Source organism: Sciurus vulgaris (assembly GCF_902686455.1).
Source record: "Sciurus vulgaris genome assembly, chromosome: X".
Lineage (NCBI taxonomy): Eukaryota > Metazoa > Chordata > Mammalia > Rodentia > Sciuridae > Sciurus > Sciurus vulgaris.
The window spans coordinates 77,733,130-77,757,614 of NC_136471.1; the positions used below are offsets into that span (position 1 = coordinate 77,733,130).

The following is a 24,485-nucleotide window of genomic DNA, read 5'->3' on the forward strand; positions in this document are numbered from 1 at the left end:
TGAACATAATACCTTTATTTTTTTCGTTTATTTATTTTTTATGTGGTGCTGGGGATATAGCCCAGTGCCTCACATATGCTAGGCAAGCACTCTACCACTGAGCTACAACCCCAGCCCCGCAACCTTAATTTTTAATGTTTTTCTTCACAGTTCTAGGGATGAAACCCAGGGCTTTAGCCAGGCACTTGTAGTGCACACTTGTAATCCCACATTTAGGAGGCAGAGGCAGGAGGATCAGAAGTTTGAGGTCAGCCTCAGCAATTGAGTGAGACACTGACTCAATATTTTAAAAGTAAATACAAAGGGTTGGGGTTGTGGCTCCTTGGTAGAGTGCCATTCCCCAGTACTGAAGGCAGGGGTAGGGGGAAGCAAAAGAAACTCAAGGTCTTGTACATGCTAGGCAAGCACTCTACCACTGAGCTACACGCCCAGTCCTTAAGTCTCTTAATGAAGGACATCCGCCGCCTCCCTTTATTTCTATGCCAATGATTTGGGTTAGCTTGATGGCTTCCTTGCAGTGTCTTTAGCTGGTTCTCCTCTCTTGAAATTTAGATCTAAAGGCTTGATAAGATTAGGGTTCAATATTTCTAGTAAGAATATTTCATAGATGAGGCTATGTAATTTTCTTTCTTTTTTTGAGATACTGGGGTTTGAATCCAGGGGTTCTTTTCCACTGAATTACATCCCCAGTCCATTTTATATTTATTTTGGGACAGGTTCTTGTTAAGTTGCTGAGACAGGTCTCAAACTTGCAATCCTCCTGCCTCAGTCTCTCAAGTTGCTGGGCTTACATGTATGTGCCCAGCTGAGTATTTCTTTTTGTATCATATCAGGAAGCATGTCTGATATTCCTACTTTCAGGAATTATTATTATTATTATTATTATTATTATTATTATTTTAACTGGGGATTGAACCTAGGAACTCTTAACCACTGAGCCACATCCCCAGGCTTTTTTTTGGAGGGGTACCAGGGATTGACCTCAGGGGCAATCAACCACTAAGCCACATCCCCAGTCTTATTTTGTATTTTATTTAGAGACGGTCTCACTGAGATGCTTAGTACCTCACTGTTGCTGAGGCTGGCTTATGAACTCGGGATCCTCCTGCCTTAGCCTCCCAAGCCACTGGGATTGCAGGTGTGTGCCACCATGCCCGGCCTCAGTAATGTTAAGATTGATCAAAGGGTACAGTGGTCACGGTCTGATCACTCCTAGCAAAGTTGCCTTTTCCCACCCATGGTGAAGAAGTAATATGTTGGGAATTCCTTAGCATTCTGTAAATATCAGTTCCCCATCAACCTTTCAGCCATTGGTAATGATGGACTAAATCTGTTATTTAATTAGGGATTAAAATGGTTTTCTAATTTTATTATTTCATGTTCATTAAGGTGAAAATTTTCTGTATATGTTCTTAATATTGGAGTGCCATCTGTTTTAAAATATTCCTTCCCTGGGTAATTTTATTCTCTTTATTGGCTTTACATTCCAGCTATGTGCTGAGAACTTTCACTTTCACATGCTTTTTTAAAAGTAAATGTTTTTTAGGAATAATTTTTAAATTTTTATTGAGATGGGGTTTACTATGTTGCTCAGGCTGGCCTTAAACTCCTGGGCTCATGCAATTCTCCTACCTCAGCCTCCTTAGTAACTAGAACTAGACCCAGGCCACTGTTTTGTTTTTGATTTAATTTTTGCAGTGCTGGGATTGAACATAGGGACTTGTGCATGCTAGGCAAATGCTATACTACTGAGCTATATCCCCTACCCCCTATTTTATTTTATTTTTATTTTTATTGGTAATGAGGACTGAACCCAGGGGTGCTTAACCACTGAGCCACAGCCTTAGCCCTTTTTATTTTGAGACAGGGTCTCACTAAGTTGCTTTAAGGCTTTGCTAAGTTGCTGAGACTGGCCTTGAACTTGCCATCCTTCTGCCTCAGCCTCCAGAGCCACTGCGGGTACAGGCATGTGTCACCATACCTGGCCCCCTTTTTATTTTTAACTGACAAATAATTGTGCATATTTGTGGGGTAAAATGTGATGTTTTTGTTACCAACCTTAAGTCTCTCCTTCCTGACTCTAGAAGGCCAATTTCTCAGGAGGGGAAGGTTGGTTAAAAAAAAGAATCTGGTTTATTCTTGAAGAAGGTGGAGGGGCTAGGTCCTCAAGACTCTATCATGGGTTTTTAGGGGTGCAAAAGAGTTCAATAGGGAGGAGCAGTGCAGGGCCTTAGTCACCCAGGGCTTGTCTTTTTTATTCCTTTTAATTTTATTTTTTATTTTTTTTTTTATTGTAAACAAATGGGATACATGTTGTTTCTCTGTTTGTACATGACGTAAAGGCATACCATTTGTGTAATCATAAATTTACATAGAGCGATGTTGTTTGATTCATTCTGTTATTTTTTTCCCTTCCCTTAATTTTATTTTGTGATGCTGGGATTAAACCCAGGGCCTCAGGCATGCCATATAAGTACTCTTACAATTTGGATCCCCAGCTCAATCATTTATTCTCTGGCAATGGACTTCAACCTCCTAGTGCTAGCTAGCTCCAGTAGTTCTTTTTTTTTTCAGTTGTTGATGGATCCTTATTTTATTCATTTATTTATATGCAGTGCTGAGAACCCAGTACCTCACACATGACAGGCAAGTGCTCTACCACTGAGCCACAACCCCAGCCCTCCTGTAGTTCTTTGTGTTAGTTGATACAGAACTAAAGAAGGAGAGGTGTTACAAATAACATCTTAAACCATTTAGAAGGGACTTCTTTTTAGAATGCTGGGCAAAGGGAAAGGGATCTAAGGTTTAGTGTGGGGCAGAAGGGTAAAGAGTAACTTTACTAGGGATAACTTCACAAGAAAAGCCCTGTTAAATTTTGATAGGTATATGCATTGTGAATGTTTAAACCTAGTTAATTAACATATGTATCACCTCAAATCATTTTTTTCTTTGTGGTGAGAATACTTAAAATCCATTCTTTTAGCTGTTTTGAAATTTACAATACATTATTATTAACTATAGTCCCCATGCTATGCAGATCACCAAAACCTGTTTCGTTCTAACTGAAACTTTATACTCTTTGACTAACCCTAACCAGGGTATCATGATTGCCAGGAAAGTGCTCTACAAGTGAACCTCATCCCTGTCCTATTTTAATTTTTAAATTTTTTTATTTTATTTTTTTGTTTTTAGATACACATGACAGTAGAATGTACCCAATAATATGCTCTTTTATTTGTTGATGTTATTATAAATGTAATTGTTTTTTGTAATTTCCTTTTCATTTTAGTATTTAGAAATGTGACTGATTTTTTACTGTAATTTGTATCCTGCTACTTTGTGAATTCATTAATTAGCTTAATAGTTTTTTTTGTGTGTATGTGTTTTCATCATCTGGAATCAGAGATGATTTTACTTCTTTCCAATTTGGAGACTTCTTATTTCTTTTTCCTCACCTAATTGTTCTGGTTAGAACTTCCAGCAATATATTGAATAGAAGTGGTGAGAACTGGCATCCTTTCTTTCTGGAAAAGATTTCAGTCTTTTAACATTGAGTATGATATTTGCTGTGGGTGCTTCATATATGGCTCTCATTATGTTCAGGTAGTTTCCTTTTATTCCTAGTTTATTGAGGATTTTTTTCCCCATCATGAAAGGGTGTCGAATTTTGTCAAGTACTTTTTCTACATCAGTCAGTATGATCATGTGGCTTTTCCCTTCTGTTAACTTGATCAATCAAATTAACTATCCTTGGATTCCAGGACTAAATCACTTAGTCATGGTATGTAGTCATTTTAATATGCTACTGAATTTTGTTTGCTAATAATTTGTTGAGGATTTTTGCATCTCTGTTCATAAGAAACATTGGTCTATTCATTTTCCTTTCTTGTAGCATTTTTTTCCTGTGGTCTGGGGATCAAGCCCAGGACCTTGAGCAAGATAGGCAAGTGCTTCTTTACCACTGACCTACAGCCCCCAACTCCTTTTTGTTGTATCTTTATGATGTGATCTTTTATATGGAAAAGCCTAATGAAGACACACACACACACACACACACACACACACACCACACACTCAACTATTAGAACCAATAAACGAGTTCAGCAAAGTTGGAGGGACTTAAGATCATTATTCAAAGTTTACTTGTATTCCTGTGCATAGCAGAGAATGACATTAAGAGTTCCATTTACAATGGCACCAAAAGGAATAAAATGGTAGCAATAAAGTTATCCAAGAAAGTGCTCATTGAGAAGTACAAAACATCCTTTAAAGAAATGGAAGAAATCCTAAATAAATGGAGAGATATCTGGTGTTCATAATTGGAAGACAATAATGTTAAAATAGCAATACTTTCCAAGCGTTACATAAACTCCAATGCCACTTCTAACAGAATCCAAGCTGACCTTTTTTACAGAAATTGACAGGCCATAATAAAAGCCCTGTGGAAATTCAGGGGACCCAGAATAACCAAAACAATCTTGAAAAACAAAGGATTCCCAGTTCCTGAATTCAGAATTTAGAACAAAGCTGCAGTAGTTAAGACAGTATGGTAGGCAGCGAAGAGGTGGAGTTGTGTGGTGTGTGAGCCAGGGAAGGAGAAGGAGGGAGTAAAGCTGAGAGGAGATGGGAGAGACACCACATACATGGCACAAGATGGTTGGAGAGGCAGCAGCACTCCGAGCTTTCATACATTTTGCCGCAGCCAAGGTGCCCACTGGCTGGCGGGGAGCTGTATCTGGGGGGCCCAGAAGCCTGCAGGAGCTGAGTGTCCATGGCTGAGACAAGGCAGGCCTCTCGTGGGTGCTGGAATTCATGGCCAACGCACACCAGGACAGCAGGGCCCCCTACATCAAAAGTCGGACTGGGGTAGTGGCTGCACAGGTGCCTGGGATCCCAGCCGCTTGGACCCCGCGTGGACAGGAGGCTCCTGCAGGTGGTCAGTCCCAGGACTCAAAGATGGAAGACCAGAAGGTGCCAGTGGCTGTGCTTGTACCCTGAGACTTACAAGTTTAAAATTAATTTGCTGCTGGTTCTGAACAAATACGGTTCTTTTATCCCAGGTATGTCATTTTGAAGATTGACATTGCACTTTTATCCTTGAGGATTCAGAAAATTTTGGGAAATTCTGTATTTTATCTAAAGTATGACACCCCAGACTGAAAAATCTAAAGGGCCCATACAATAGAGTAGACACTGGTGGAAACATTTATACCCAGTGGGCTTGAAGAGTCTCAAATGGACCCTACTACTGAGAAATTAAGATGGCAGTCCACTATGGGGAAATGAGGAAAATAGATTAATACAGGAGTGCTCTGATAACATACAACCAAGACAGGGTTCTTTTAACATGCATTCCATGAAATGAATGAAAGAAGATATAGGTTTCTTACCCAACACAAATGGATGTGGATTTGATTTTCTTAAAAGACTTTTGTATCATTAAAACCACTGCATTTTTGACCTTTGGAAAAGACAGCACAGTAGTTTGTATGCTTGGGATTTTTTGCAATTTGATTTGTTTTGAGTATAACCTCATGGAATGTTCAATAAAATTTCTAACACTTAAAAATTTAAACAAGTGTGGTACTTGTGTAAATATAGATATAGGTCAGTGAATTAGAATTGAGAATTGAGACTCTTCTATAACAATATGAAGCACCCTTATTTCAGGTATTTGCTAGTGTTGGGGAATGTGGTTGCTGTTTTGTTTTGGTTTTTTTGGGGGGGGTGTCTTTCCCCTTCCTAAGCAAGCTGTCACAGCCACTTTATTCTGGTGATGTTTTTTTTAATACTGGGAATTGAACCCAGGAGCGTTAAACCACTGAGCTACATTCCCAGCCCTTTTTATTTTTTATTTTGAGGCAGGGTATTGCTACATTGCTGATGCCAGCCTCAAACTTAACTGTCTTCCTGCTCAGCTCCCCCAGTTGCTGGGATTACAGGTGTGTGCATCATGGTTGTGCTTGGCCTTGTGATGGATTTTATCTCCTAATCATTTAGGTTGGGCAAGTAACATTCTATTGTGAATTATAAGGTGTATAAAGGAAAATTTATAAATCATGGATATTCAGTTTAAGGTGGTCCAGGGGCTCTTAGGATAGGCTTCTGTACAACATTTGGTTTGGGGCTTAACACTAGCTACCTACTCTATTTCACCTATGAGTGCAATCACTTAAAACCTTGCAAGACTTTTTGTAGTATTACCACCTGTCAATGGCTTTGGATTCCACAGACAAGAACTATGTGGATCAAGGTATATGGTATGGAAGAGATCCAAGGTTCTTATTGCCACTTCATGTCCTTTATATCCTGCCAGAAAGAGAATACATGAAGGAGGGAGGAGCAAGGCCTGTTTCAAAGTGGGTAAAAGCAGACAGGGGTCTAGAACCCCTCTTTTGTAGTTCAGACCTGAAAATTTTAGTGCTCCTTTTTGTTGAACTGGAAAATACCTTTTTGCCAGCATAAACAGGAAGATAGCATCTTCCTACATTCTAACAACATGCCCTCAGAAAGGCTAATTATTCTGGAAAAAACAGATAATTATTTATTTATGTCAAAACCAAAATTATCTCTTTTTTTTCTGGCATAGCAGATGATGTGCTTTGGCATCTAGATGTATCATACTAGCCAGTGTCTCAGCAGGAAAAAATCTTTCATTATTTGGGAGAACATTTGGTGGTTAATACCCTTTGGGCTAAAGTCTAGCTAAAATGAAAAATTCTCCAGAAACAGTAGAGTTAGTTTATAGTAGATGTAGACCTTTAGTTACTTGCAGCCCACAGTTACCTGTTTCACAACTGGCATCATAAAGGGACAAATATTTATGATTCTTCCTATATGAAAGATCCAGACTAGGCAGATACATTAAAACCAAATGTAAATGAGAGGTTACCAGGGACTGGAGGGAGGGAAAGGTGGGAAGTTGTTACTTAATGTATACAGTTTGGAGTGATGAGAAACATAGTGGTAGTGGTTGTATATTATTACTGTAATGCCATTGTATACTTATGTACAAAAAATAGGATGGTAAATTTTATGTTACATATTTTGCCACAATATTCATTTTTATTTTGGGGACCAGAGATTGAAAGCAGGGGTGCTTTACCACCACTGAGCTATATCCCTAGATCTTTTTTTCTATTTTGAGACAGGGTCTCCCTAAATTGCCAAGGCTGATCTTGAACTTGGCAATCTTCCTGCCTCAGCCTCCCCAGTCTCTGGGATTACAGGCAGGCACCATTGCACCTGTCTTTACCATAGTTTTTTAAATTTCAGAAATTTATTCTCTCACAGTTGTGGACACTAGAAGTCTGAAATCAGGTGTCAGCCAGGTTAGTTTCTGAAATACCAGCAATCCTTGAAGCTTTTCTGCTTGTAAATGCATCACTCCATTCTCTGGTACCATCTTTGTATGGCACTCTCCTGTTTCTCTGTCCCAATTTTATCATCAGCCATGTTGGATTAATGTCCCCTCCCCCAAATCCAGTATGACCTCATCTTAATTTGATGACATATACAAGGACCCTACTTCCTCACTCCCTTCAGTGAGGTGTATTTATTTTCATGTTTTAAATAGTTTAATTATTTTATGATTTTAATTCTGTATGTTAAATGCACTAGTGGAGATACATGATGGGGAATATTGAGGCGGGTCATGGGGTAGGGGTGGAAGATATCTTAGAGGAACCTCAGGTAAGGCTGGAGCTGTATATTAAAGTAGCTCTTAAAGTGTGGTTCTAGACCAGAAGCATTAGCATCACTTGGGAACTTTATAGAACTAGAAATCCTTGGACCCTGTTAGAGAATCAGAAAATATGATGTTGGGGCCCACCAATCTGTTTTACAAGACCCTCCAGAAAATTCTGTAAAAAATGAGAATGACTGCTTCTAAAGAATGAACAGTCCCATGACACTTGCTGACTCCCATGTAGACAATGTATTAAAGAGGACAAGAGTGGATGTAGGGAGACCAGTGAGCAGGAAGTTGCAGTTCCAGGCAGTGGTGATAAGATGGAGAGCAAGAGGTTATACTTGGGAAATAAAATTAGTAGAACTTGTAACTGCCTGGCCTAGGGATGGGCTGAAAAGAGGAGAGGTCAAAGATAACTCATATTTGGGTTGGGTCCAGGCTGGTCTTCAGATTTCAAGTGTGAGTAGCTAAGTGAATGGTAGTATTTATTACCATAGAAATTGTAGAAGCATGTATTTAGAGGGGAAATAATGAGTTTAATTTGGGATGAAGTAAATTTGAGAGGCCTATGAGACATTCAAGTAGAGATGTTCTACACTCAGTTGGGAGTATGGTTCTAGACTAGAGCTTGTGGCTAAGCTTTAGGGTGGAGAGTGATGTGGATATCATGAGCACATATGTGGGAGTGGAAACTGGGAAATATAAGGGAGTGTATTAGGGTCCTCTAGAGGAGCAAATCAACAAGAAGTATGATTATAAAAAGGGGATTTGTTAGATTGGCTTACACAACCAGAAGCTGGATAGTCCACAATGACCGTCTGCAGGCTGGAGAGCTGGAAGAAACTGTAGCTGTGCAATCCAAGAGGCGGAAGCCCCAGAACAAGAAGGATCAACAGTACTACCCTAGTCCAAGACCAAGGCCTCTGGAAACTACCTGGAGAATCACTGGCAGAATCCCCTTTGGAAGAATGAAGAAGCGAGAGTTTGATATCCTCATATGATCAAAGCAGCAATCAAGAACCCATTCAAGAAGAGTCGAGCTTGCATCTGCATCTGCTTCCTTGTTCTTCCAACTTTTATTCCATCCAAGCCACCATGATATTTGGTGTTGCTGCCCATGCTTAGTGAGGGTATCCACTTCAGTTCACTATCCCACATTCCAATCATTCCTAGACACACCCTCGTTCACACACCCAGAAGCCTTTTAGTCATAGGCATCTCTTAAGCCAATCAAGACAATTCAAATTAACCATTACAGGGAGGGAAATAAAAGGGAGGAGAAGTCCCAGGACTGAATCCTCTGGGAGGAAGAATAGGAGCCCAAAACAACACAGAGAAGAAACAGCCATTTGGATTAGTGATCTTTTCATTGCTATAACCAAAATACCTGACAAGAACAATTTAGAAGCCAGGCATGGTGGCACATGCCTGTGATCCCAGCAGCTGGGAAGGCTGAGGCAGGAGGATCATGAGTTCAAAGCCAGCCTCAGCAACATAGAGAGGCACTAAGCAACTCAGCAAGAATCTGTCTCTAAATAAATTATATATATATAAATAAAAAGGGCTGAGATGTGTGGCTCAGTGGCTAAGCACCCCTGGGTTCAGTCCCCAGTACTGAGAAAAAAAAAGCAAAAAGAAGAAAGTTTATTTTGCATCACAGTTTCAGTGGTGGAGTCCATCATTTGTCAACTCCATTGCTCTGGGCCCAAGATGGGGCAGAACATCATGGTGGAAGGGAGTGGCAAAGGAGCACTACTCCTCTTATGGTAGTCAGAAACAGAGGGAGAGCGGGGAAGAGGCCACAGGAAAAATGAACCCTTCCAGGGAGTAACTGTAATGCCCCATCTCCTCTAAGTCAAGCTCTACCTGTCTATAGTTACCACCTAGTTTTAGTCCTTTCAAATTATTAATCAGTCAAATAGATTCATCCACTGGTTAGGTTCCAGATCTCATAATTAATGTTTTTGCTTCCTGCTCACACAGATTTTGCAGGACACCTCATATCCAAATCTTGACACCAGTGATGGAGGAAGAAAACTATAAGGTTTTCTTGTCCCCCCTCTCCCTGAGGTTTGTTATTTCATACTTCTAATGTTGGCAATTTTTTAAATTCTGTACAAGAAATAACCTTTGTACATTTCATTTTCCACAACTAGGACATGAAGGTAGGTGTTGCTGGTATCAACAGGTAGATTTTTATTTGTCTTCAGTGATGGCAGCTTTCTTTTTTATTTTTTTCTTTTTCTTTTTTTGCAGCACTGAGGATGGAACTCTGGGTCTTGCACATGCTAGGCAAGTGCTCTACCAGTGAGTGACATTCCCAGCCCGATAACAGCTTTCACTGGCATCTCCTATGCTAATCTTTCCCTCCTGAATCTTGGATACTAAAAGTCCAACTAAAGTTTGGATTCTTAAGTGGACTCTAAAGCTTTCTTAGAGTGAATATTCAGTCTCTTCTTTTTAATCCTGTGTGTATAATTTTTTAAACCTTTTTTTGTAGATACGTGAAAGAGGCCAAAGAAGCAACTAAAAATGGAGATCTGGAAGAAGCATTTAAGCTTTTCAATTTGGCAAAGGACATTTTTCCCAATAAAAAGGTGATGAGCAGAATCCAAAAACTACAGGAAGCCTTGGAGGAGTTGGCAGAACATGAAGATGATGAATTTACAGATGTGTGCAACTCTGGTCTGATGCTTTATCGAGAGTTGTACAACCAACTCTTTGAGCACCAAAAGGAAGGTGTAGCTTTCCTCTATAGCCTATACAGGGATGAAAGGAAAGGGGGTATCTTGGCAGATGATATGGGACTGGGGAAGACTGTTCAAATTATTGCTTTCCTTTCTGCTATGTTTGATGCTTCACTTGTGAATCATGTGCTATTGATCATGCCAACCAATCTCATTAACACATGGGTAAAAGAATTTGCCAAGTGGACTCCAGGAATGAGAGTCAAAACTTTTCATGGCCCTAGCAAGGATGGACGCACCAGAAGCCTCAATAGGATTCAGGAAAGGAATGGTGTCATAATCACTACATACCAAATGTTAATCAATAATTGGCAGCAGCTTTCAAACTTTAATGGCCAAAAGTTTGTGTGGGACTATGTCATCCTTGATGAAGCACATAAAATAAAAAGTTCATCTACTAAGTCAGCAATATGTGCTCGTGCTGTCCCTGCACATAATCGCCTTCTCCTTACAGGAACTCCAATCCAAAACAATTTACAAGAACTATGGTCTCTATTTGATTTTGCGTGCCAAGGGTCCCTACTAGGAACATTAAAAACATTTAAAATGGAGTATGAAAATCCTATTATTAGAGCAAGAGAAAAGGACGCTACCCCAGGAGAAAAAGCCTTGGGATTTAAAATATCTGAAAACTTAATGGCAATTATAAAACCCTATTTTCTCAGGAGGACTAAAGAAGAAGTACAGAAAAAAAGGTCAAGCAACCCAGAGGTCAGACTTGGTGAGAAGAATCCAAGTGTTGATGCCATCTGTGAAATGCCTTCCCTTTCCAGGAAAAATGATTTAATCATTTGGATACGTCTTGTACCTTTACAAGAAGAAATATACAGGAAATTCGTGTCTTTAGATCACATCAAGGAGTTGTTAACAGAGACACGCTCACCTTTGGCTGAGCTCGGTATCCTAAAGAAGCTGTGCGATCATCCTAGGCTTCTGTCTGCACGGGCTAGTCGTTTGCTCAATCTAGGGAATGTCAAATTTTCTGTTGAAGATGGCAATGAGGAAGAAGATTCCTCAGATGTGGAACACATTCATCATTTAACTGATGATACATTGATGCAAGAATCTGGAAAAATGATATTCTTAATGGACCTTCTGAAGAGACTGCGAGATGAAGGACATCAAACTCTGGTATTTTCCCAGTCAAGACAAATTTTAAACATCATTGAACGCCTCTTAAAAAACGTGCACTTTAAGACATTGCGTATTGATGGTACAGTTACTCATCTTTTGGAACGAGAAAAAAGAATTAACCTCTTCCAGCAAAATAAAGATTACTCTGTTTTTCTACTTACCACTCAAGTAGGTGGTGTTGGCTTAACATTAACTGCAGCTACTAGAGTGGTCATTTTTGATCCAAGCTGGAACCCTGCAACTGATGCTCAAGCTGTGGATAGAGTTTACCGAATTGGACAAAAAGAAAATATTGTGGTTTATAGGTTAATCACTTGTGGGACTGTAGAGGAAAAAATATACAGACGACAGGTTTTCAAGGACTCATTGATTAGACAAACAACTGGTGATAAGAAGAACCCATTCCGCTATTTCAGTAAACAAGAATTAAGAGAGCTCTTTAAGATTGAGGATTTTCAGAACTCTGCAACCCAGCTGCAGCTTCAGTTTCTGCATGCTGCTCAGAGGAGATCTGATAAGAAACTAGATGAACATATTGCCTACCTGCACACTCTGGGGATAGCTGGAATCTCAGACCATGATTTGATGTACACATGTGACCTGTCTGATAAAGAGGTGTTCGATGTGATAGAAGAATCTCAGTATATTCAACAAAGAGTTCAGAAAGCTCAATTCCTTGTTGAATTTGAGTCTCAAAATATGATGGAACAACAAAAAACTGGAAATGAGGAGGCCTGGGTAAGAGCACCTGTGTTTCCTCAAACAAAGAAGAAATGCCCTGAATTGAACAAACCACAGCCTCGGCCTTCTCTTCTAACTATTCATTCTACCCAGGAAGAAGATATCAGTTTTCAAATGGAGAATATAAGGATTAATGATCAGTCCAAAGAGAGAGAGACACAAGATCTTTCCAGTGTAAAGATGAATGTTACCATGCTGCAAGATAATACGAACCCACATGAAAGTACATTTGATGCTGACTCTGCAGTTACATTACCGGAAGAGTTGGGAAGTGTTGAAGGAACTTGTACTGACTCACTGGGAACAGCAAAAAACATTGTAACAGAAAATGAGGCTCTGCAAAAGGATGCATCACAAGAGGGGCCTAAGCAAGAGGCACTGCAAGAGAGCCCCCTGGGAAGTTTTAATTATTTACTTAGCCAACCCATCATAGCTGATCTTGAGCCAAATCTAGTTCTACAGGATGATGAGATTTTACATGACTGTAATCCCTGGCCCATAACAAATGAAAATAAAAATGCAGAATCAAATTCATCTGTTATTGAAATATCTGATGACTCAATGGCATCCAATAGTGCACTGCAGAATACTCAAGGAAATGAGGCCAAGTCAGAAGAGAAAACTTTACCATCTACATCACAATATGCGTGTGATTTCAATCTTTTTCTGGAAGACTCTGGAGACAATAGACAGAATAGTCAGTCTTTGGAGCACGTTGGGAAAGAAAATAGCTTGTGTGGCTCTGTAGTTAATTCCAGAGCAGGATCTGTGGATAGCAGTTTGGATCATTCTAATAAGAAAGATGATGAAGCAGAAGTAATAGTTAATGTTAAATCCAGAAGCAAAGCTAGAAGGATTGTTTCAGATGATGAGGATGAGGATGATCGTTTTGAAGGTACTTCAAACATGAGTCCATTCAGCACATCTCCCTTTCAATTTTCATCTGTGAAACAATTTGATGCTTCAACTCCCAAAAATGACACCAGTCTATCTGGAAGGTTTTTTTCACCTAAAATACCTGATAGTGTAAATAAGTCTATAAACTCAAGGAGATCCCTGGCCTCTAGGAGGTCTCTGATTAATGTGGTTGTAGACCATGTGGAAGATATGGAGGAAAGATTTGACAGCAGCAGTGAAACAGATGGTGCTGAAGATGATCTGGAAGAAGAAAGTGACGAATCCTCAGAGCATAGAGAAGAGGGTCCTACTAGAGAAATGCTGTCTTCAGAAAATACATTCATTGGGCTAGCTGTGTCCAAACCACTAGACACTAGCTCACAGACCTCTATTGGTGTCCCCAAGCCTTTGTCAGACGAAGTGCTGGTTGATTCGCCCCAGGACAAGTCAGTGGAGGCTGCAGATGACTATGAGACTCTTATAGCTCGTGGAAAAGAACTAAAAGAATGTGGAAAAATACAGGAGGCCCTAAACTGCTTTGTTAAAGCACTTGATATAAAGAGTGCAGATCCTGAAGTCATGCTGATGACTTTGGGTTTGTATAAGCAACTTAATAACACTTGAGAATGTCAAACCTGTCAAAATGAAAGTGAATATAAGATAATTTTGTTGTTCCATCATTGGGTTCTTTGGGAGCATGAAGCGTTTATGCTTAAGAAAAATCTCAAGCAACTTTTGCTTCTACTCCCTGGTTCGCTCTTATATTCTGGTTTCTGAGCATGAATTTAATATTTCCTCACTTGAGTATTGTTTTATTTTTATTTTAGGCATCTACAAATTTTACTGTTTGTGTTGTTTTTTATTTTATTAATTGAAACTTTCTAGAGAAGTTTTGCAAAACTATTCTAGCTACTTTATTCTGAAAGGGATCACCTTTGTATATTTGTTCAGATAAGAAAATTAAAATGATTTTTTTCTCAAGTGTTTTCTTTTCCACTCACCTCTTTCACTGCGATGATACTGGCAAATGCATATGGAGACTCGTTAGTTTAGCAGGAGCTTGTCATTGGCATTCCAAATCTGAGCCATCCCTATTATCATGTTGTTTATGTTTTCAACTTAACACAGCATAAGGTACCTGTGCTGGGATTCTTCCTCACTAATTGCCTGTCCTGGAGTCACATTCCTGTCTATTTAGTGGTTCTTCACTCACCATCAACTATGTTCTCCTTTTCTCTAAACCAAACACCTGCATGTGTGTTTTGATGTGTGCCATCAGTCTCTCTTTGGGTTTTAGACTGGAAGGAAGTTCAGTTCCCCCTGAGAAACAGGAAGGAAGTTCAGTTCCCCCTGAGAAACAAAAAGTGCAACATAGCATAGCACTCTACACTGTCACCAGAGAAGGTGGAACTATCATTTATCAAGTACCTACTGTGTACTAGACACTACACAGGTTTCTTTCTCATTTAATCCTTACCATAATCCTCTGGGGTACAGGTAGGGTGGCACTTAACATTTTGCAGTTGAAACTTTTCTAAGGCTCAGTGAGGCTGTGACCTGTCCATGGCGATACAGTAGTAAGGCATAAAATGGATTTTTAACTTGTATTACCAAATGAAAAGCCACTATAATACACTGAACAGTTTTTAACTCCTGATGCTTCTGACACTAAATGTGTGGGGTCTTCACACCAAGCCATTTTTCTTGTTCTCTGCAGACACCAACCAGGGTCCAATAATTCAATTCTGACTCCCCAGAGTTTGCACCAGACTCTGCAGCTTGTAGGGTTCAGTTCTACAAGACTGCCTTAGCTTCACAAGGCAGTTGCCAAGTATTCAGTCTTCAAGTTTACCCACACTTTGTCAAACATGGCTACAAATCAGGAGTTTCTGACCCTCTCCAAGTTCAATAAATTGCTAGAACAGCTCACAGAACTCAGGAAAACAATCTATTTACTATCACCAGTTTACTATAGAGAATATAACTCAGTTAACAGCCAAATAAAGAGATGCCTTTGTAGTAAGGTATAGGGGAGAGTACACAGAGTTTCCACGCCCTCTGGACACATTACCCTCCCAACGCTTAGATGCATTAACCAGAAGCTTTAAACTCCATCATTTAGGGGTTTTATTTTTTTCAATACTGGGGATTGAACCCAGGGCCTAGTAAATGCTAGACAAGTGCTCTATGGAGCTACATCTCCAGCCCTTTTTGAGACAGAAGGCCCTGCGTTGCTGAGGCTGGTCTTGAACTCGTGTTCCTTTTGCCTCAGCCGGCCCAGTCACTGTGATTAGAGATGTCTGCCACCACCCCAGCTCTGGAAGTTTCCTAAGTAGGCATGATTGATTACATAACTAGCCACTGATAACTGACTTAATTTTAGCCTCTCCCCTCCCTAGTGGTTGGGGTTAGGTGGAAAGCCCCACTCTCTAATCAAGCCTTGGTCTTCTGGCTGCTATCCCCCATTTCTGAAGCTATCTAGGGGCCTCCATTCACCTAGTCATCTCTGTATAGTAGCATACAAATACATCACTATGGAGATTCTACGGGGTTTAGGAGCTACAGGCCAAGAATCAAGGACAAATATCAACTTTTTTTCTTATCGAGATGATTCTTACTATGTTGCCCACACTGGCCTTAAAATCCTAGGCACAAATGATCCTCCTCCCTCATCCTCCCAAGTAGCTGAGACTACAGTGGCATACCACCATGCCTAGCTAAAATATTATATCACAAAATTACTTGTAAATTATGTACATACACAAGTTATATTAGAAAATATTACAGATATAAGTTTGAAAGATAAGGTGAATTTAATTTTTTTTTTTTTGCATTACTGGGGACTGAATCCAGGGGGGGTACTCAACCCCTGAGCTTTTCATTTTGAGACAGGGTCTTGCTAAGTTGCCCAGGCTGACCTTGAACTTGTGATCTTCCTGCCTCAGCTCCCCTAGTCACTGGAATTATAGGTGTGCACCACAAGGCACAACTCAAATTTTAAATTTAAATGTTATTTATTGATATGAAATTTTTATTAAAAGCAATTACTACTAATATATTAGTAATGAGACTGACTACACAAAGATATATTTTTTTATTGGGGATTGAACCCAGGGTTGCTTTACTACTGAACTATATCCCCAGGAGTTTTTAATTTTTTGAGATAGGGTCTCACTAAGTTGCTTAGAGTCTTGCTAAATTGCTGAGGCTGGCCTCAAACTTGTGATACTCTTGCCTCAGCTCTTGAGTCACTGGGATTACAGCTGTGTGCCACCGTTCCCAGCTAATTTTGAAAATATTGACTTAACATTTGTGAGTCAGCGATTCAGTCTGCATCTAAGTCTAGCTCACTATTTCCCTGTGTATTTTCCCACCATGATGCAGGTGAAGAGCTGCACCTTACATCTTTTTCAATCCCTTCCTCAAGCATACAAATGTGGAAATTCAGCTAATAAATTCCTCTTTCCTGATATACAAAACAAAAGCCCACTCAGGAGTTTTCACCTGCAGTGAAGTAATTGTAGGATCCTATATCCATTTGATCTGAACAGTAAGCCTTAAAATTCAGGTGTATTTCTCACTGAAAATGCAAAAGAAAATTTTTGGTGGTGTTGGAGATGAACCCAGGGTCTTATGCATGGCTAGGCAACACTACCACTGACACACACCTCCACCCCATCAAAATGCTCTATTTGTGTACTGTGACAATTTTTGTTTGGGAAAAATACACATGGTAAAATATTAAAAATATCCACGGCAGGGATTTTTACCCCTGGGGTTCATGGATAGAATTCAGGTATCTGGATTTGGGGAAAAAAGTTGTATCTTTCCCCACTACTATGTATCTGGAATTTAACATTTCCTTTATGAATGTGATACCTGTGGCCTTGTCACTAATAGAAATCATATTGATTTCATAATTACTGCAGATATTTCAAATAAACATTGATAACCATCACTAAATTCACTGGTTGGGACTGGGGATGTTGTTCAGTCAAGAGTGTGAAGTATGTGTTTAGCAAGTGCAGAGGCTCTGAATTTGATCTCTGTCACCAAAACAAAATAAAATGCAGTTTTTAGACCCACCATTAGATATTATCCAATAAAGAGGCATAAATACACCTATTACAATTATTATTATTATCATTATTATTATTATTGGTACTGGGGATTGAACCCAGGGGTTGCTTTATCGCTGGGCTACATTCCCCAATCCTTTTATTTTTTTACTTTGTGACAAGGTATTGCTAAGTTGCTGAAGCTGACCTAGAACTTGTCAATCCTCCTGTCTCAGCCTCCTGAGTTGTTGGGATTACAGGTGTCTGCTAGCACACCCAGGTACATATAATGATTTTAAATTTTTCAATTACTTTATTTCATTGTAGTTGGCATCTTTCTTAATCCTATGGGTTGTTCTACCACAGAGCTACATCCCAGCCCTTTTTATCTATTTATTTTACAGTACTGGGGATCGAACCTACAGGTGTTCTACCACTGAGTTACATTCCCAGCTCTTTTATTTTGAAACAGGGTCTCCTTAAGTTGCCGAGGCTGGCAGAGAACTTGGGATCCTTCTGCCTCAGCCTCCCAATTAGCTGGGCTTTCAGGTGTGCACCACCATTCCCAGTCTATGTGTTTTACTTTATGCATTTGATCAACATTCTGAAAAAGGATCCATAGGCATGGGCAAACTGCCAAATGGCTATATGGCAGAAAACGTTTAAAACCCATGATCTAAGGCTATGAGGGCAAAACCCTCTTACCCTCTCAACTCCCAGTTCAGGATTGCCATTCCCAGAGACAGTCTATGTACAAGCAAAAGCAGTGTGTGTGTGTGTGTATTATGGTATACATATATACATTTATAACTATATATCTATATCTACAATATTTTAAACTTTTTTTAGTGCTGGGAATGAAATCCAGAGCCGCCTTGCACATGATAGGCAAACTCTACAAATGAACTACATCCTCAGCCTTTTCAAATTTTAGGACAGGTTCTTGCTAATTTGCCCTGATTGGCCTTGAATCTGTGTTCCTCCTGCCTCAGCCTCCTGAGCAGCTGAAATTACAGGTGTGACCTACCATGCTCAGATTTATTTTTGGCAGTGCTGGCGATCAGTATGCTAGACAAGCATTCTACCACTGAGCTACATTCCCATTTTTTTCTGCATACTAGGAATTGAACTCAGGGGTGCTTTACCATGAAGCCACATTCCCAGTCCTTTATTTTTTGGTACTAGGGATTAAACCCAGGGGTGCTCTATCATGGAGCTACACCCCCAGTTCTTTTTATTTTTTTATTTTGAGGCAGGGTTGTAATAAGTTGCTAGGGCTGGCCTCCAACTTGTGACTCCTGCTTCAACCTCTCAAGTAGCTGGGATTATAGGCATGCACCACCAAACTTGGCTTTATGTTGTTTTTAAGATAGTTTCTCTTATTTGAAGCTATATATTCAAGTAATTTCTTTGCCTACTATTTGAACATCTCTATCATACTGGTATTCACTGGGGAAAATTTCATGTATGCATAAAGCTGCTGGGATGCTCAGAAACTTTTAAAATGGGAAACTTCAGTCTCTAGATTAAATTGCCATTCTATATAAGTTGGTGCAATGTAGGGATAACATCAGGTATAAGTGAGGGAGAGAATGCAGTGTTAAAAGAAATGCTGTTGATTCTGGGCATGGTGGTAAATGCCTGTAATCCCAGCAACTTGGGAAATTGAAGCAGGAGGATCACAAGTTCAAGGCTAGCCTCAGGAACTTAGTGACACAGTCTCAAAATAAAATAAAAAACAAAATGGGCTTGCAATGCAGTTCAGAGGTTCAGTGCTAGGTTCAAACAGTCCCAGTAGTGCAAAAAAAAAAAAAAAAAAAGAATTATATTGTTCTTGGTGTGGGGGATGTAGCTCAGTGGCAAAGTGCTTACCAAGCAAGGTACTGAGCACATGCAATACCCAGTACTGCAAAAAAGGAAAGAAAAAAGAATTACTGTTAAGCATCACATAATTGTGGGACTGGGGATATAGCTTAGTTGGTAGAGTGCTTGCCTTGCATACACAAGGCCCTGGGTTCAATCACCAGCACCATCCCTACCCCCAAAAATCACATAGTTGTAAAAAGAAGAAAAAAAAAGAAAATTTGAAGAAAAAAATAAAAAATAAAGAAAAAAAAAAAAGAATCACAGTGTAGCATGGTGTTCCACGCTTATAATTCCAGCTACTGGAGAGGTTAAGGCAGGAGGATGGCAAGGTCAAGACCAGCTTCAGCAACTTAGACCCTATCTCAAAGCAACTGAGTTCAATCCCCAGTACTGAAAAGACAAAAAAGAAGCACATGGTTGTGTGATGTTTTATTTTTTAAATACTTTATGTTATTTTTATGTTTTTTTGTATGACATAAATATGGCATTTTATTTATTTATTTATGGGGGTGGTTCTGGAGATTCAACCTGGAGGCACTTTCCCAATGAGCTACATCCCCAGCCCTTTTTTTTTTTTTTTTTTATTTTGAGACAGGGTCTCACTAAGTTGGTTAGAGCATCCCTAAGTTGCTAAGGCTGTCCTTGAATTTATGATCCTCTAGTCTCAACCTCCCAAGCCACTGGGATTACAGGAGTGCACCACTATGCCTAGTTCAATGTAGCATTTTTAATTTTAAAAATATGGATACATAGAATATTGGTCCTAGAAAGGAGAGTCAGAATGTAACCCACACTCTGAGGTTGAGGGAATGCTGTTTTCATGCTGATTTTTTTCCCATTAGCTAGCCCTTGGTGAATGGCTTAGTCTAGTGCAAATAACCCATGGAAGAAATAAGTACCTTTTCCATGCAAATAGATATTTATTTAAACAGAAAGGTTTGGAGAAATTATGTTCCATTGACTGGATGAAGGCTAAGAGACAGTGGACAACGTTCAAAGTCATACTAGCATTGTGTATGTTGTTAATAAATAAAATAGAAAAAAATTAAAGTGTTAATGTTGAATGGCTATAATGAGTCCTGTACTCTGTTAAGACAATGGAGCTGATAATACCTGTCCTGGTGGATCAGAGTTCACTAGTAAAGGAGTGTTGCCCAGGAACTTCCTGTATGATCCTCATATATAAATTCATCCATTTGATGCCCAATGTTTTCAGTTGCATGAATAGTGTGACCTGAGATTTGGCTCTCCTAATGATGATTTGTGAATAAATTTACAGGATACACTGAGAAGTAAAGTCATTCTGGGAGGAATGTAAATACAGATTAAAAGGATTCCACTTGACTTATCTTCTGAGAATTACTGAATGAATACTGACTGTAGTATATACTAATCTATATCAACCCTATTTTGTCTGTACAAACTCACACTGACAGTTCATAAAATACAAGGATTATTCATTACCTTTTAAAGAAATAAAATTTATGACTTTTTCATATGATTTTATTTTCTCCCTTCAACCATAATAATATGATATCCAAATTTTGTCTTAACTGGTGGATCAGTAAACACAGGTTTATCCATCCCACTTACAGGCAAGGCAAATGCTGCTTCTTGAAATGGTCCAACCATGGACCCTCTGGTCATCCAGCCCAAGTCACCCTAAAAAAACACAAAAGATACATGATATCAAATGGTCATGAAAAGGAAACAGTTCTACAGTAGCTTGAAAGAGCTTCCCAACATGAACAGTATGATTACTAGGTTTATTTTTTTAACTTTTAACTTGTTCTTTTTAGTTATACAAGACAGTAGAATGTATTTTGACATATCATACATACATGGAATATAACTTCCCATTTTTGTGGTTGTACATGATGCACAGTTACACTTGTTGTGTATTCATATATGAACACAGGAAAGTTATGTCCCATTCATTCTACTGCCTTTCTCATTCCCATTTCTAGGTTTATTCATCTAGGTTATGTAGGAGTGAGTTCAATGAGGACAAATAGGTAGAAGTCTAATTCTAGACTGAACACGTAAGCATGCATAGTATTGCTGGGCTTTAAAGTTAGCTGTGCAAGTTTGGTCATGCCAGGTTTAGACATAGGTGACTCTTATTCAACTGTTCACATGTTGGACATTTGAACATCTTTTTTTTATTTGGTAGTGCTGAGCATCAAACCCAGGGTTTCTGTACATGCTAAGCCCATGCTCTATAGCTAAGCTACGACCACAGGTCCACATATTGGTCTTTTTTGTGTTTAAGATCTTTAAACCAAGATCTGAATAAAGTAATAGAAGAAATGAAGAAATAATCCTTACTTTTGTGTTTACTCTGTAGAGGCCAGAAAATTTTAAATAAGAGCAACATACCCCTTGCCTGGCTTTATCTTCACTATATTGTGTGGCCACTTCATTGAATCTCATTCCAGACTTTAACTTTTCCATTGCTTCCATGATTTTGCCATGTTTTTCACATAGAATGTGTCTAACCTACAAAGAAAAAGCATGTCTTTGTAATACTTGGAGACTCAAAGGATTCCTCTTAGTATAACAGTTACATTTGGATTCATCTCATCAGTTAAAAACAGTTTGTGGAAAATGAAAATCCTGCAAGTCTGCCCAGTTGGCTGACTGCCACAAATACATTACAACACTATCTCAGAACTCTGATTATGGATGGAAAATGGGCATCTCCCTTCTTTTACCAAGTATCTCAGTGGTAACAAAAAGAAGAAATATAATGGTTGGCAGCTTTGGTCCTGGCATCCAATCCCAACTCTGTTGTATGACCTTGGGCATGTCTTTAAATCTCCAAATGTTTCCCCCCATTTGTGCGCTGAGATAATAACAAGACTTATGTGTTCTCCTGGGGTTGTGTAGATTGCAATAATGTAGCTAGCATTCAATAAATGCTATTATTTCATCAGAGTGTGGAGGCTATAAAAAAGCTCATCAGGAAATAGTTCCTACCCAAAGGGGCCTAATGTGTAACAGCCACCCCACAATTCAACACTCTGAATTCAAAGTGTCATGTGTTGAATATTAAGAATACTCATGTGGGGCATGGTGATGCATGCCTGTAATCCCAGCTACTCAGGTTGAAGCAGGAGGATCACAAGTTCAAGGCAAGCCTGGGCAATTTACCAAGACCCTGTCTCAAAATAAATAGGGCTCTGGATATAACTCAGTGGTAGGGAATCCCTGGATTCAAACCCCAATACTCTGCCCCCACCACACACAAAGAATACTCAATACGGAGTGGAAGATGTAGCTCAGTGATATAGTGCTTGTCTAGAATGCATGAGGCCCTGGGTTCAATCCATAGTACTGCAAAAAACAAACCTCAACAGTATAGAAACATTCAATGTGACCTGTGTTTACATAAAGCAATGGTTTAAAAACAACTATATTCCTAAAATATTTTGTCATCATATCTATTTTGGAGAATTTCCCATTATTCAAAAAATCAGTTTTTTGTTTCACTGGGTATGGTGGTTCAATGCCTATAATTTCAGTGACTCAGGAGACTGAGGCAAAAGCATTGTAACTTTGAGGCCAGCCTCCACAATTTTGTGAGTCCCATCTCAAAAAATTTTTAAAAATGGGATGGGGATGTAGCTCAGCTACACAACACCTCTGGGTTCAATCTCCAGTACCACCAAAAAACCAAACCAAACCAAACAAATAAAAACTAAAAGCAAACAAAAAAACCCCCCACAAAACCCATAATCATTTGTTTCACACTGGAGGTGTGATAAACTGGGGTACAGGTGAAAGAACTCTCCCTCTTAATATACAGACAAGCAATCTAAGAGTGTCTTCAGGGTTAACTACAGATATTGGGGTGATGAAGAGTATCCTGTCCCACTGGAATAAGTTTCTGACTAGTGGAGCTGAACACAGCAAAGGAACAAATGTGTTGAAAAGCAGGGCTTGGAAAGGCAAACTTCTATAGAACGTGTTCAGCACTACCCAAGGGAGACAGGGTAAACAATCTGAAGAGACAGCCTGTTGGGGGACAAAAATGGTTCAACAGACCTCAAATTGACCTGGCTACAACAGCACCTACATAATAGCACCTCTCTTTTTGCTTCCACACTTAAATGAAGCAACCTTCTGATTTAACTAGTTGTAGTAGTGCACATAGCACTCATGATCACAGACAGGGGACACTGCCCACCATTTTATAAGTGAACAAATACTCTGGTTTGGACAGTGTGACATAGTGAGTTTTTAAGACCCACAGGGTTTGTAAGTGTGATGACTGACTGCAATTCTATAACTGCATCTTGGAAGAGAGCCAAACCATAGAGTTCAGGAGCAATGAGCATGGATAAGGTGGCCGAAGTTGTGTGTGCTCGTGAGATTACCTAAGGAGGTTATATAGGATGAGAAGAGAATAAAGCTGAAGACAACCTTGGAGAATATCAATATCTATGCAACAAGCAAAGAAAGCACAAAAAGCATAATGAAAAGGAAAGGCCAACCGGGCACAGTGGCACATGCTTGTAATCCCAGCACCTTGGGGGGCTGAGGCAGGAGGATCTTGAGTTCAAAGCTAGCCTCAGCAACAATGAGGAGCTAAGCAACTCAGTGAGACCCTGTGTCTACATAAAATACAAAATAGGGCTGGGGGTGTGGTTCAGTGGTTGAATGCCCCTGAGTTTGATCCCCAGCATCCCCCCCAAAAAAGGAAAGGCCAAGTAGGTAGGAGAGAAAAGTATGTTAGAAACCAAGGAAGGAAAAAAAAAAAAGAGATGAGGGTGTAGCTCAATGGTAGTACTTGCCCAGCATACCCAAGGCCATGGGTTCTATCCCTAGCACTGCAAAACAAAAACAACAAAATACAACACAGGAAGAAGTTTCAAGGAGGAAATGATCAATAGTGTTAAGTGCTGCAGAAGGATTAGGTAAGAAGTACGATAAATTTAGCAATGGATGGAACAGGTGATGGAGCTCAGTGGTAGAGTGCTTGTCTAGCATGCATGGGGCCCTGGGTTTAAATTCTAACAACACACACGCACGCGCGCGCACACACACACACACACACACACAGGAATGACCGATCAATGTCCTTAGCAAAAGAAGTTTCAGAAGTGCAAAAGACAGGCCACCACAGGTTGACTGAGGTGGCAATATGAAGTGGGAAGGTAATCTATCATGTTGGGCATTCTTATCTAATTTAGCTCACAAAGAAGAAAGGGCTAGAGGGAAAAAAGGTTGAATATGTAAATATTTTAAAGATTCCTGAGCATATTTTCAGAAGGAAGGGAAGGATCCAGTAAAGAGTGAAAGGGTGGAGATAGAACATAGACAGGAAGGTAGAGATAAATGAAGGAGCAA

At 39.6% G+C, this 24,485-nt stretch overlaps 2 protein-coding genes across 6 annotated transcripts in view; one reads left to right on the forward strand and one right to left on the reverse strand.

Moving 5' to 3' along the window:
• ERCC6L (ERCC excision repair 6 like, spindle assembly checkpoint helicase) overlaps positions 1-14,538 on the forward strand; it is a 28,928-nt gene extending 14,390 nt beyond the window's left edge. Inside the window, exon 2 of the mRNA XM_079124020.1 lies at positions 10,191-14,538. Coding sequence (XP_078980146.1) covers positions 10,191-13,833 — 3,643 coding nt within the window. The 3' untranslated portion in view covers positions 13,834-14,538. The remainder of the gene's footprint in view (positions 1-10,190) is intronic.
• PIN4 (peptidylprolyl cis/trans isomerase, NIMA-interacting 4) overlaps positions 1-24,485 on the reverse strand; it is a gene marked incomplete at its 3' end in the record, with an annotated part of 74,988 nt that overhangs the window by 42,695 nt on the left and 7,808 nt on the right. For 4 of the 5 annotated variants that reach the window (XM_079124022.1, XM_079124021.1, XM_079124024.1 and 1 more), the window contains 2 exons: positions 21,513-21,632; positions 20,623-20,795 (listed from right to left, as the gene is read on the reverse strand). In XM_079124022.1, the coding sequence (XP_078980148.1) occupies positions 20,637-20,795; positions 21,513-21,632 (279 nt within the window). Of the gene's footprint in view, positions 1-20,622; positions 20,796-21,512; positions 21,633-24,485 lie in introns of those variants that run through there. The other variant, XM_079124025.1, reaches the window with a different exon arrangement.